This window comes from Zosterops lateralis (genome assembly GCF_965231275.1).
Source record: "Zosterops lateralis genome assembly, chromosome: 9".
Taxonomy (NCBI): Eukaryota; Metazoa; Chordata; class Aves; order Passeriformes; family Zosteropidae; genus Zosterops; species Zosterops lateralis.
Window position 1 is genome coordinate 29682402 of NC_139769.1, and position 14459 is coordinate 29696860.

General features: G+C 47.0%; 1 protein-coding gene across 3 annotated transcripts; it reads left to right on the forward strand.

The window, feature by feature from the left end:
* The first annotated feature begins 1793 nt into the window (after positions 1-1793).
* Positions 1794-10573, forward strand: GORAB (golgin, RAB6 interacting). 3 transcript variants are annotated; one of them, XM_083867512.1, is made up of 5 exons: positions 1794-1865; positions 2793-3141; positions 4335-4436; positions 6170-6310; positions 8843-10573. In XM_083867512.1, exons 1-5 carry the CDS (start codon positions 1802-1804, stop codon positions 9294-9296), a joined length of 1110 nt encoding a protein of 369 aa, XP_083723638.1. In that variant the 5' UTR covers positions 1794-1801; the 3' UTR covers positions 9297-10573. The 3 variants fall into 3 exon arrangements, with proteins under 3 accessions (XP_083723638.1, XP_083723636.1, XP_083723637.1); XM_083867510.1 differs by lacking the exon at positions 1794-1865 and having other exon boundaries at positions 2003-3141; XM_083867511.1 differs by lacking the exon at positions 1794-1865 and having other exon boundaries at positions 2003-3129.
* The last annotated feature ends 3886 nt before the right edge of the window (positions 10574-14459 follow it).

A 14459-nucleotide genomic window follows, 5' to 3' on the forward strand; every position in this document is an offset into this window, starting at 1 on the left:
GATTTAGATACATGATTCTTATATAGTCGTCTCAAAGGGAATTAGGTGCCTACACCTTGTTGTAAGCCAACCTTTGTAGGGCTGGCCAACATTGTTCCATTGTAAAATTCAAGGCGATGCCTGGTTCTGCCATCTGTACTCCCTGGAGTCTGAGAGCATTCCATTCAAGGCTGGATTATGGTTCTCATTCAGATGTCTCCTGTGCCCAGTCAGGTTTTCCAGAGGAGCCATAATCCTGTGTGAAGGGCTGCTCGGCACCCCTCTGCCCGGGGCTGACCCAGGGAGGACACCCTGCACCAGATAACCACACTCTCCTCCTCCGCTGCATCAGCCTCTCTGCTCGGCACCAAGGCTCAGCTGCAGGTGAAGAACTCATGTTACCCCAGGGCACTGGGCTCCCCTCAGAAACACCCAAGGCCCACCAGCCCGGGGAGCGATCCCTGCGGGCACCATTGATGGGATAAATTAGTCACGGCAGGACCGGAGGCGCGGCCGCGTAAATCCCGAGCTCCGCACGGAGTCAGGGATCGGCTCAGGGACCCTGGAGTGCTCCGGAGCCTGACTAATCCCCCACAGATTGGAGCCGGGCAGGGAGGTGCACTGGAAACATTCCCGTTTACCGCCCCTTATGGATTATTTAAGCCTCCAGGCCCCGGGGCTGCTGCAGCTAAACCAGGGACTGGTGCCTCTGTGCCGGCTCTGCCCCCGGGAGACGAACTCGTCCATAGGGCACCGACAGGATTGCAGCAGCCACAAGGGGTTAGGACAGGCAGAAAAATGTTTTTTTTCCATGGATACTGAGGGATAATGCTGTAAGATGTGGGGTCTTTTCAGTTTATACCAAGGGTGAAAGCGAGTGTGTGTCTTCTTGTCAAATGGTAAAAGCACAATGGTCAAAGCAGATCTTAAAAAAACACCACTATGGGCAAAATAGTATTTTCCCTGATGGTTTCCCAGGGCTTATAGAAAAAGAGGGAAAGTGACTTTTTACGTGGGCACATTTTGATGGGACAAGAGGGAACAGTTTTAAACTAAAAGAGGAGAGATTGAGTTTAAATATTAGGAAGTTCTTTCCTGTGAGGGTGGTGAGGCTCTGTGGCACAGGCTGCCCAGAGAAGTTGTGGATGCTCCATCCCTGGAAATGTTCAAGGCCAGGCTGGACAAGGCTTGGAGCAATCTGGTCCAGTGGAAGATGCCCCTGCCCATCACAAGGGTCTGCAACTGTTTCAACTTTAAAGTTCCTTCCAGCCCAAAGCATATTCCTGGATTCCCTGATTTCCTCACAATGTTGTCACTGTAACTTACTAGACATGCTGGAGCAGGATCTCACCTGCTTACAACTACTTAATTGCGAGTTACAAATTGCATGGGGGTACGTGTGATGTTCCTTGAAGTTTGTTTGCTTTTTTCGGGAGAGGCTTCCCCTCTCCATTTCAGACCCACTGAGCCCTGCTCGGTCACAGGTCGGACTCGATGAGCTCAGAAGTCTTTTCCAACCTAATTGACTCTGCGACTCTTAACGGCACTATGTTCTCAGGAGCCGCGGGGATGTGCCCACTCGAGCAGATTTTTCCCGGAGCACGGGCGAGCGCCATTCCCTCTCTCTGTCTCCCCTTCCCTCAGGCCGCCATCTTGCCCGCCCCGCCGCCGCCGCGGCGCGAGGCCCCCGGCTGTCCGCGGCGTTCGCCTGCGGCGGCGGCGCGAGGTCCCCGGCTGTCCGCGGCGTGCGCCTGCGGCGGCGGCGCGGCGGTGGCGGGGCAGCCGCGGGCCCTGCGCGGCGGGAGGAGGAGGAGGGAGCGCCATGGCCGAGGCCTGGGCCGGCTTCTCGCAGGAGGAGCTGCGGCGGCTGCGGGGGCAGCGCCCAGGTACGGACCGGACCGCTCCCGGGGAGTGGGGGACAGCGGGGCCCGGAGCGGCGCGGAGGAAGGGCCTGGGCCTGGGCACCCCGTCAGCCCCCGCAGCTGCACCTGCCTCCCATCGCCCCTCAGCGCCCCATCTCCGCCCCATCTCCGCGGCCCCTGCACCCGCACCTCTGTCCTTCCCCTCAGCCCCTCCCGCCGCATCTCTGTCTCTCCTCTCAGCCGCTTCATTCACACTCCTATCCCTCCCCTCACTCACCCTGTCCATTCATACCTCTAACCCTTCCCTCAGCCCCTCCATCTACACTTCTATCGCTCCCCTCAGCCCCTGCACACCTCTGTCCATGCCCTCAGCTCAGCCGCTCCATCCCCGCACCAAACGCCTGCGCTGGCCCCGGGGAGCCCCTCGGTCCCTCTCATCCAGCCCCGTCTCTCCACCCGCAGCTTCTCCGACAAAAGTCCCCAAAATCCCGGACTCTCCATCTCCTTGCACCCAGATCTCTGCCCAACGTCCCCCTCATGTTCCCAGGCTCCTCTTTGCCCGCGTGTCACCTCCTTCTTCCCCGTTCTTCACTTTATAACCTCAGTTTGCCCGCCAGGCTGGCAGGAACCCTTCCTTAGCCCTAGATGTGCCTCGTCATGATTATCCCGAGAGTCACCTCACTCCCACCTATGGTTTCTCTTTCAGGCCTGCAGTCCAGGCCTCTAATTCCTCCCTCTCCTCACTTAGGGATAGCAGTATCATTGAAAATTCCTGAATCTTAGGCTTACAAAACCTTTCCAGCTTCCTGAGGTTTCCCCCACATTGCCTTCCCATGACACCCTGCCTTGTGATTTTTTTCCTTATTTTGGTTTTTGCTTGCCCTGAACACCTCTGTAAGAGCCTGTCTTTGATACTGAGATTTGTTTTTAATCCTGTTTCTCCACCGACAGATTTGTACGAGCCCTCGCAGCCCCAGCAGCAGCAGCCTCGCCCCCAGGCTGTGCCCAAGACTCGGAAGCAATTGCAACGGGAAAAAGCCCTCCAGCAGCAAAGCGAGAGGCTGGGGCTGCAGGGAGGAGCAGCCTCTGTCACTCCAGAGCAGCTGCTTTCTGCGCCACAACCCAAACCTTGTCACCCCCAGCAGCCCGGGCCAGCCCCTGGGGATCAGAGGCCAAGGGACAGCCACAAGCAGCAGGAGGGAGTGACACCGTCCTGCAATGGCAGGGACAGTGCCCAGCCTTGCCCTGCAAAGCCCAACGGCCAAGGGGAGAGAAAGAAAGTGGAATTGTTAGTAAGTCGGTAAAATCAAGGGGTGGGGTTTGTTATTCTGTATTGATTCGTTCTTTGGTTGTGAAGTCAACTTTCGTGTGTCTGATGGGAAGTTCTAAGAGATCAAATCATTCCATTTTCTTCGAGGCAGCATCTGTGTGGGGAAGCAGCACATGGCTTCTCTCAAATTCTAAACTCAGAAGGATCCAGGAGGTTCTGTTTTGTGGAGATGGGCCTTGAGAGGCTGTGGCTGGTGGTTGTGCTGCCTGTGATTTCCCTGCCCGGCTCCTGGGTTGGGATCACCTGCCTGCACTCCCTGCACCAGGGTAGCAGCACTTTGAGAACTGAAATTCCTGCTGTGGGTGCAGCTCACCAGTAGTACTGGCTGTTCATCTCATTTTTGTGGTGGGAAAAGCATAGACACTGTTTGTCTGCAGAGAAAACAGCTGGAGCTTTGCTGAGAATTTTTGCACACTGGTGAAAGCAAATGACATTTAGCTGCAACAGTCACCTCCTGAATATGCTGGCTTCTTCTCAGCCTGGATGCTTGAATTTAAGTCTTACTAAAAATATTTCTGTGTGTGAGGTTTTAGGAATGGGGTGATGAGGACAAATCTGAAGAGATGTGCAGAAGTGTTTGTTAGTAGCTGAGTTGTTCGGGGCTTTTTTATGTTTGGGCTTCTTGAGTGAGGGCATGAAGAACACAGTGGGATGGAAAGCAGCAAATAGTTCTTTGTTTCTCCTGAATCCTACCACGGGTTGTGCCCGCTCACCTGAGAGCTGGCCTTCCATCCTTTGGGGTGGTTGTATCTCTTAGGAGATGTAGCCTAGGAAATGGAATCGATATCAGTCTTTTAGTGGTGGCAAAAGCAAATTCTGGTTCTTCCTTGCTGCTCGTTTTCATTATAACTCATAACATTTCATTTATATCCCTTTAATTATTTGGGAGCTGTACTGTGAAGCAGACCTGTGAAAGAATCTGTTTTATGGATTATGCAGATTTTAGTTCTGATCAGCAGATTTCATCTGGAAATGTTTTATGGGTCTGAATGGCTTCTTGCAGATGATTCCTCTTTCCTCAGAACCACAACCTGTTTATTGTTCCTTCGACTCTTTTAAGAGTTTGCTCCAGAATATATGATGGTGAATATTTGTGTTCCAGTATGGGCAGCAGGGAAAGAAATGAACTTCATATTAATTTTGATGTTCTTGTCAATGAGCAGGCAGGAAAAGTCCCGGTGGGAAATCCTCCAGCAGGAGCAGCGGCTGATCGAAGAGAAGAATAAACGCAAGAAGGCACTTCTGGCCAGAGCCATTGCTGAGAGGTGAGGCTGGGCCTGGGCAAGGGCTTACTCTTTTTCTGCAACCAGTTTCATATCTTGAATTAAATGCCACTTTTTCCTCTTCTCTGTGCTCTGTGAGTAGCTGTGATGGACATTTTCCTTGGATGACAAGTGCTGGCTAAGAAGTTGTGACTAAGCTTTTCACACTTCCCAAGCTGCAGCTCTGTGCACAGATGGAAAAGTTATTACACAACTGGAGGATTAGCTGAAGTCCTTAAATTTGTTAGTGAGGTCATGTTTGGAAGTTGGGGTGCTCAGATGCTTGGCTGTGTTCTGGTCCTGGTTTGTTTTTGCTGGATGTAATGAAAGTTTGATTCGTAACCTGTGAGAAGAAGCTGTTTCTGTTTGGACTTTTGGCTCATTAGTGTGTGAAAATGAAACGTGTGTGAAAAGAGAACATGATCAGCTTTAAGAAGGTACTGTTTTACCACTGGATGACTAGGAATTAGGAAATTGCACATATTCTCACAGTTTTTAGCTCTTGCTCTTCAGGGGACCAGGCTTTATGGCACCAAGGTAGTTTAAGACTCCAGGGAAGGCAAAGTTTTTAGGGAAGGATGTTGGAACAGCTGATAACACTGGATCAAGGACAATGATGTGAAGTTTTTAGGCTTGCATTGCTCTCCCAGGCCTGTGTTAAATTCTGCCCATCAGAGCCCTTGGGTAGCACAGGTGAACACAGCCTGTACTGTGCTAAAGTCCTAAAAATTTCATTTCCCTTTGCCAGGCAGAGATAGAGCACAAGCCCTTTTTTCTGAGTCACTGTAGGACATCAAACATGGGTGTGGCCACCAGGTCTGGTTCTTCCTCCTGGAAACAAAGCCCGAGGAGAGGCCAGACAGGAAGGTGACAGCTAAGGAGTTACTTCTGCCACTCAGAGCCCTTCCTCAGGCTCCCAGCAGTACCACAGGGTGTCTGTTCCCCCCCACCTGCATCAGCTGGTTGAATGAGAGAGGCTGGCACTGCCTGCACACCTAGCCTTGCTTTCAGGGACCTGCCTTGGGTATAAAGCAGTGGCTGAGAAGCATCATTTTGCTGGTAGTGATGAATGGTGGCAAAGTGACGTGGTGTAAAAGCTTGTGGAAAGTCACTTGGCTTGCTTGGGAGTGAAATCCATCAAAGCTTGTTGCCCTTAGTAACATTTCGTTTTCAGGACTTAGGAGTGAATGGCCTAGTTGAAAAAGGTTACATAAGGCTTGATTGAAATCCTTTGTGTTTGATGTAAAGCTTTCCATTCACTTCACTGGGATTTGGCTGGGCCTTTTGGGAATAATTTTACATAATGGAAATCAAGCTTAGGTTAGGTGACTTTTTGGCCCCTACTAACTGGACTTCTTTGAAAGGGGATATTTGCAGGGCTAAAAACCCTTCCCCCTCTCACTTCCCCCCAAGCCATTTCCTGTTTCCTTACACTGAGAACTACTTAGATACAGCAGCTTCTTGTGCGTTTCCACAGTGAAGAAACACAATCCATTTGAGGCACTTTGATTACAGTCATTACGTAATTTTGCCGTAGTCCTTTAATAGCAGCATTTAGATCCCTGTGGATGCTAAGAAAGATCAAAAGCCCTACACCATAAAGGAGAAACCTTCTGAATGGGTCCTAAAGAAGTCAGTTGCTCTGCAAATGAAATGGGGCCAAGGATGTCAAGAAGAGAGGCTTGAAAGGGAAATTCAAACAAAACAAAACGAAAAAAATCATCCTCCTTTTGCAGATCCAAAAGAACTCAAGCTGAAACAGTGAAACTGAAGAGGATTCAGAAGGAGCTGCAGGCTCTGGATGACATGGTGTCTGCTGACATCGGGATCCTGAGGAACCGCATCGACCAGGCCAGCCTGGACTACTCCTATGCCCGGTAAGTGACACCAGGGAGGAGGGACAGGGAGCAGCCCTGCCTGAGGGGAGGGGAAAATGCTGCTTCCTCTCACTGAAGCACTAATGAAGTCCTGTCACTGTAATAATGTGTAGTTGAAGCAGTCACAGTCTGGGGGGCTTTCAGATCTGGAAGTAAAATTATGCTGCTTATTTCCTAATTTTTCCCTTGGAATCTGGGAACTGAAGCAGGTTTTCTGACTGGAGACTGTTGTCACAAGACATAGGTCCTGCTTTAAGTGTGCAGTTATCCATGAGCCCTGCTTTACTGTTTCAAGGTTATTTCATCTCAGGGGGAAAGAGGTTTTTCTTGAAAAGTCCTGAAATGAAAATCCTGTTCAGGAAAATTTGCTTGTGCATGACAGCTCTGGTCCTGCTGGAATCAATGGGACCGATTAAGCTTCAAACATATAATCCTGCTGAAGTATTTCTGCAACTAAGACCAAAAATTGAAGGAAGAGGGAAGCTTTTAACCCATCACAATGTGCCTTTAATCATTCTGGGTGTGATGAGTTCCTTAAAGGCAAGAAATTAATGGGAACACCCCATTAGCTGTGGGTAAACCACAACATCAGTAGATAAACAGCAGCGTGTTTGTGCAGCCGGTTCATAAAGCAGAAATGTTCACTCGCGGTTTCTGGTTCACCATTCAATGTGTTAAATGCTCATTTCTCCTTCTGACTTCTGCCATACCATGACCACAGGCCAATAAAGCTGGTAATTAGTCTTGAAAAAAATAGCAGTGGTAGCTAAAAAAATTAGGATTTCTTTGGTGTAATTATCATTTGAAATGTCTAAAAGTAACTGTAGTTAGTGTAGCTGATTGCATGTGAATCCAGAATTTCATGTCCTCAAGAGGAAAAACATTTCAATGGATTTTAGGTTTCATCTGTTTCTAAAAACATTAAATGCTCCTGAAATCTCCCCCAAGTTTTGTAATAATGTATCTATTTGAAATGCTTAGTGGCTAAAGAGGGCAAGCAGCCCTTGACATTAGGAAAGCAGTTTTTAATGACAGTAGCAAAAGGAGATGCTAGTAAGACAAGTGGGTAAACTTCACCAAAATCTTAATGACTTTCATTAATTTAGGAGGTGTTTTCTTGAGGGAGAGATTTGTGTGGCCAGTGTGGGGCAGATACTTCCAGTGTTGTTTTTATGCAATATGAGCCAAAGGCAATTTACTTTCAAGTGGAATCTTTTTAAGCAATTTCTTTTCATTTGCCTTTTGTTCTAGGGCTAAAACACAAGGCATTTCAGTGGGTCAAAAATTGCAATATTCAATAGTCCTGAGCACATACTTAGTTAGCAACATTTGACAATTGCTGTGGAATAGAATTTTTGTAAATACAGTGTGACTAATAGGTGGGAATCCAGTCCAAAGCTTTAGCTGTGCAGATGCCTCCAACATAGCTTTAGTTTTGCCACTTCAGGTATCTGACCCAGAGAAATCTTGACTTTCTTGAGAGGGAAAAACAAGTGGGCATCTTCTGCCCACTGCAGACATAGCCTTTACAGCTGGGTGAAAATCATGTGGTTAATATAGGAAAGAAGATATTGGGGAAGGCTTTTCTGTGTCTTACTTCCTTCTGTTTCACTAAGCAAAGGACCTCTCCTATCTTTCCGTTGCTTTGTTTGAGCAGATATTGGAATCTGGTTTTATACAAGAGCTGGATTCTTTATTCAACCACCTTACTAATACTAGTTTTATGAGTGCTCTCTAGTCAGGCTGCAAAAGCTTTTGTGTGTTCCCTTTCCTGATGAGCAGGATTGCATCTATCTTTTAATTAGAATTAACACACAGGTTCGCTGTTGTAGTGAAAGATGCATCATTAATGTGGATACCAGCCATTAAAGGCCTAGATATTCTCTGTGTGTTAACTCAATAAATACTTAGAATATTCCCTTTTTGCTGTATTTGTCATGACAGGAAGTGCAAATTGGCAGGAGGTGAGTGTCGAGACGAATACTTGCAATAAAGTTCTACATCTGTGTTGATGTCATGTGCTGTGTCAGTCTGTGCTGCCCCTGATTTTCTGAACGTGGATATGAGTGGCCAGAAAAGCACATGATCCAAAATGTCAACGTGCTCCATCGAGCATCTGTGTCTGTGGGGGGTGGTTGGGTTACAACAACACCTGACTGCTTGGTGGTGTTTCAGTTCACTGAGTGGGTGTTTGTTAGAAGTGTGAAAATACTGCTGTTTCTGATGGGTTCTTTCCGCTGCCAGTGATGCATCTCTTCAAACAGGCAGCAAAAATGGGTGTTTGTGATTCAATCTGAGCAATTTAACTCTTGGAATACACAACAGCAGAGCCCCCAGTGTCCAGAGAAGTTTCGATCAGTTCACTCTTATTCGATCAGTTCCCTCTTGCTAATGTGGCAGCATGTCATGAACAGCTGGCACAGTGCATTGCAGAGCACTTTGCATTCCAGGGATTCTTTAAGTGCCTGTCCCTGTGTCAGGGTGTGAGGTGCTGTGAGAATTAACCCTCCAGAAATGCTGGTGGTTTTGCAGGAAGCGCTATGACAAGGCCGAGTCCGAGTACGTGGCTGCCAAGCTGGACCTGCAGCACAAGACGGAGATCAAGGAGCACCTGACAGAGCACCTGTGCACCATCATCCAGCAGAACGAGCTCCGCAAGGCCAGGAAGCTGGAGGAGCTAATGCAGCAGCTGGACGTGGAGGCTGATGAGGAAAATCTGGAGCTGGAGATCGAGGTGGAACAGATGCTGCAGCAACAGGAGGCAGAAGGAGGGAGACAGTCCAGCCACACTGGGACAGCCCAGGAGAACCCTGCTCCCAGTGGTGTGGGGCAGGAGAGCCAGCAGGCTGACCATGCTGCTGCTGCTTCTTCTGCAGTTTCTGAACAGTCTCAAAACCCCAGGACCAAATCCCTCTCCAACGTGGACAGCCAAACTCAGGCAGTAAATGTGACTTCAGGAAGCTCCCCAGCTTCTTCTGCCACATGACTGCTAGATGCACCAGTGGTTATGGATGAGGTACTCTTGCAGGCTAGTGGCTGTATGTTGTATCTGGGCTTCAGCAGTGCCAGTAATATGCACTTCATTTCTCTTTTCCTTTTTTATTGTTTTCAAATTTTAAAATCTCTTTTATTTCCACAAGACACGTTTGAGGTTCATCATCTATCATCATTCTGGTGTATGTTCATGTTCTATTGCCCAGCTCTTCATGGGCTTTTGTACCTTCCTGAAACAGGACACTTGGAAGTGAACAGTAGAGATTATCCAAAGATTTTCAGCTTTTTGATATCCACAGATGCCTGTTCTGAGCAGTGTGCAAGAGAAAGATACCTACAGGAGAAACCTCAGTCTGCTTCAGAACACCTTCTGACAACTGCAATAGGATGTTTGTCTTCCTTTGTATCCATAAGAGATTAGCTTCCAACAGTTTCTCATGCTGTGAAACCCAAGTGCTTTCATTAATTGCCTTCCTAGAGGTTACTCGTTCCTGAATTAAGAGAAATTTGCATATTGAGGCAAACTGCAAAGTTAGTTGTAATACCTCATACTTATCAGACAATGCTGAATCATAAGGCTGTTCACTGATAACACTATTAGCTATGAAATCACAGCTGCTAAGGTGTAACAAAAATGATGGGTTACAGTTTAAGACACTGCAGAATGTAGAAGCAGAAACACACAAAAGAGTGTGTTACATTTAAAGCTGTTCTGTTGCAGAGATTTTCTCTGTTGTAGTTGCCTCAAAGTGGCAATAATTAGCCATAATTAGCCAGTAATTCATCTTGTAATGAATAATCCCCACAGTATATTGGAAATAAGCCTATTTTTGTAGAACATTTAATGCATTTTCTTGCCTGAAGAGCAGGTTAGTACCCCACAAAAGCTCAGCTGATTTGCTGAACTGCTGTTGAAAGGCTTTAAAAAGCTATTCCAGGTGGAGAAAGCCTCAGGAATGAAAAGAGAACATAGGAAAATCTCCCCTAGACTGACTGCAGCTGCAAACCATGGGGACTGCACTCACAGTTAACCTCTTGGTACCAGGGAAGTGTGGGAATGGTTCCTGGAATACCTGACCTGGATGTTTTGGGTCTGAGTTTATGAATGAGTTGCTGAATGACACCACCGAGTCTATAAATGAGGCAGTGATTGTCTCCATGGCTTGAACAGTGGTAAAACATGTCACTACATTTCAGGTTTATTCTATTAATAAATCAGTGCATCTTGTATGCAGTGTGTTTACTTTCAGTTGTGATATCTGAGACTAATACAGGGATCCAAGCCTGTTTTTCCACAGGAGATGATAAATGGTAAAATCAGATACATCCTTTGGCAACTTTCCATTGTGTGAAAATAAAACCTCAAAAAAGGCTGTTCCAAAATATGGAAATGCATGAAGTAAAGACATGGCAGGATACAGCTTGGCAGGAATCTTTTCAACTAACTGGCTCAGGGCAATGGTGGAAAATCTCTCCTGGTGCCTTCCATACACAGGAGGAAGTGGGAAAAATAGGTTTCCTAGACCAACTGCTCATAATCTGAGCTAATTTGAGTTAGAATCTTAAATCCGAAGTAGTATGAGAAATACATATGAGGCATTGCTCTGTTGCTGCTGGTACACTGCATTCCCTGCTATTTTGCTGGAAAACCTGACCTAAAAGCAGAAGATTGAATGGTATTGTGAGAAAACTGTGACTGACCTCCTTTGCGTGTCTGCTGTTGCAGGACACCTTGTAGCGACCTGCTGATGGTTTTCAGAATGAGATACCAGTAAGTGCAGTAATAATTTAATTGTACCATTCTTGTTTCCATCCTCTGCAGCTGTCCCCAGTTGTTCCTCAAGAGATTGAAAGGCTGGGAGGATAGGTCTGTTCCTCATTACAGTTCTGTTCAGCTCGTCAGGGACACACAGAAGAGCTTCTGACAGAAGAGTTGAATTGTAAATGGTATTTACAGAAATCACACAGACACCATTTTGTATATAATTTAGGGTTCTCTGGTAAGCTAAAATGTGGTTAGAATATCTCTACACCTTGTTGCCACAGGTAAGATTATTGCTTGAACTCTGAAAATAGTCTTCCAAAAACTTCCAAGTCCAAAGATTTTTTTGACAACTGCTTAAGATAATAAGTTTCCTAGAAGGAAGTAAGTTTTTATATGCAACTGAACTGTTTAAAGGCTGAAACATTTTTGTGTACCATTCTGATAGTGCTGGTGCTGTTTCTGCCGGAGAGGGAAGATGCTGTAACAGTCAGCAGTTTCTGTTCTCTTACAAATCCCTTGTTGAAGTTCTGGCCAGTTCTCTCTGTCTTTAACTTCTAAGCCTGCAAAGTGAAGTGGACTGGCTGGAAGCCACGTGGAACAGCCGTGTGGAATAACAATAGCAGCCCAGCCTCAGGCTGCTCTTGCTGCACAGGGAGCTGAAGAGTTAACTTGTTTGATCTGAGTTATGAAGCCTTTCTCTGACATGTGATACAAACCACTACCGTGGTGTCAGTTCCACTTTGGAAGTTGGCGAATGTTTTGATGGGTGCCAGTGTGCTGGTTTAAAATTCCCCCTGTGCCGGAGCCAAGGAGTCAAGTCCTAATTGTAACAACATGTGTGCTGGTCAGAAATGCCAGGAGATGATTTTGGTGCAACAAAAGGCTTGGGGTTTTTTTCTTGTTTCTCCTTGAAGGAAAGAAAAGTGTTGGAATTGAGGCTCTTCAAGCAAATCCATTTCTGCCCTTGTAGTAGATGATGTTACAATGTTTGTCCTGCTGCCCTAAGGGTGTGCACTAAGGGCAAGTGTGCTGTCCATTTCTGTAACTCTTCAGAATAATGGAAAAATGGAAAGCTCAGCACAGCTCAGGAATGAGTGGGCAGATTTTTTTAGTGAGGACCTCTTGCACAGGTAGAGATAAGAGTCTGAGTGTGGAGTGTGCTGGGGTTGAACACCCACAGCAGGGAAAATAGAGACATGTGATGTCTGACGGTAACACTGCAGGGCTTGGCATAGGGGACTCTCCTGTGGCAACGTGGCCATTTCTATGTTGGATCACCACATTACCATTATGGGAAGAACTGGAAAACACCAATGTACACCACTGAGAATGTTACAAAGCACAGTATAATTATCCATGTTGCATTTTGGCCAGGATATCAGGATTAGCACTCCCTCCTCTGTCAAGAAATGTTTAAATGAGCACAGATGGTCATGACTCAGCCTGGGGTTCCCGTGGATGTGTAGAGCATGGTGTAAAACACTTGGACAACCCCCAATCTGATTGTACATCCAGCCAGATGAAGCTGGGCTCTCAAGAGGTTTGAGCTTAGGGGAGCTTTCTGGGGAGGGACTCAGGTTCTCCATCAGCCATTTTTCTTCCCAATACCTTCTGTGATGCAGTGGAGTCTTTCCTTTGTGCCTGGATCCCATCTGAACTGAATGAGGAAAAACTAGTAAGAGAAAAAGGTAGAGACTGGCCTAGTAGTTGAAGGTACTGTGTTTCCTGATCAGCTGCATTAGGAATGTGCTAGAGAGGAATGCTCGTGGCAGCTTAACCTCTGGGGAAATTCTGGAGCCCAGGAAAGGGGCAGAGCACTGTCAAATTCCCTCCTTTGCTGGGATTCTGTCTAGTCTGTATTTTCTGTTTAGGACAGTAGGACCTCAAGACTTACTGTTCCTAACTCCTTTCTGTCAAGGTTCAAGTTTGGATTGAACACCCACAGCTGAGGCCTGGAACTTCACCAGATGCACCCTATGTGTGATTTTAGAGCGTGTCCTGGACTGAGCTTGGTACTCTAGTGGGATTTGGTATCTGTGCTCTCCCCTGCACATGCCATAGCTGTGTAAAAGGGTTCATGCAGTTGCTGAGAGATAGCTAAAATCTTTCTGCAGGCCTGATGCATCCCAGAAATCCTATGTTCAGCACTTTGGTGTTGTATCACAATCCCTTTCCTAACTCCATAGATATCAGCAGGTGTGGCGTGTAATGGACAAAGGGTTTTGCCAGTGGCAGTGCAAACGGGGTGTAGAGACGTGGGCAGGTATTATAGAAACCACGTTTGTTAAGTGTCCTGTTTAGGCTGGTCTGCATGGTCCCATTAAAGTGAGTGCTGGCTGCTTTGAGGGGGCACAAGACTGGTTTCCTTCATGGCTTCCCTGATTTATGTCCCAGCAGAGAACTCGGACGTCAGTGGGAAAAGACCAAGTAACAAGAGAAGCGAGCCAAGACTCAACCCCTCGGTGTGATAGGACATCAGATCCTTCAAATCCTTGCCTTTGGCAGCCTGTTAGTTACAGGGTTTAAATCATGCCTTTTAAGGCTCAGGTAGAGACACTAAAAAGCTTGGGCCTTTCTGAATTAGAGCCTGGATTGTGTAGTTAGGGTAATTTTCTCAATTAGCTAAACATAAATCAGTCTAACAAGCCACTTGGGAGCACTGGGCAGGTTTAGTACCTTGTCTCTCTTGCCTCTGTCCTTACCACTCCCACCTGCTTGTTTGGCTGATCAGCCAGTGATTTTATTTTTCCATGCTGCCAGTGCTGAGCAGTGGGTTTTGATGTCTGAACTGGTTTTCACATCTGGCACATGAGTGCAACAGGGAGAAATTGCTCTTGGGCAAGTAGGTAAAACACCTCTTGCACATGGCAGAGATTCAACAGTCTCAGAACTCCAAGCTACACTGTCCTTCAGGGGCTGGGAACAGTGTCCTATTGAATAGGCAGTGGTGGGTGGTGACAAGAGTGCAGAAACTCCAGCAGCTGTTTTCTGGAGACTGATGGAAATTTGGGATGGGATAGGTTGCCCTATACCCTGTTCAGCCCAGTGCTCTGGTGGAGCCTTGGGATCCATTTCTGTAGGCAGCAAGAGAGAAGCTTGGAAGTTCCTCACAGCAAAGAATGAAACCCCAAGACATGAAAGAACCCATTTCATTACTTGTGATGCCATTGAAGTGGCTAAAAATCATCCCAGGGGAAAGCTGCAGTGTTAGGGATATCCCTTCAGTCTCTTACATTGTTTAGAATTAGAGAGGATGTGGCGGAATGGACAGAGTTACTTCACACAGACCATGCACAGGCTGAAGCTATGGCCCCCCGTCAGTCAGCTTTTAAGGGCTGGAGCTGACTAAGACAAAAACACCCAAACACCAAAAAAAATGCTTTGTGGGTA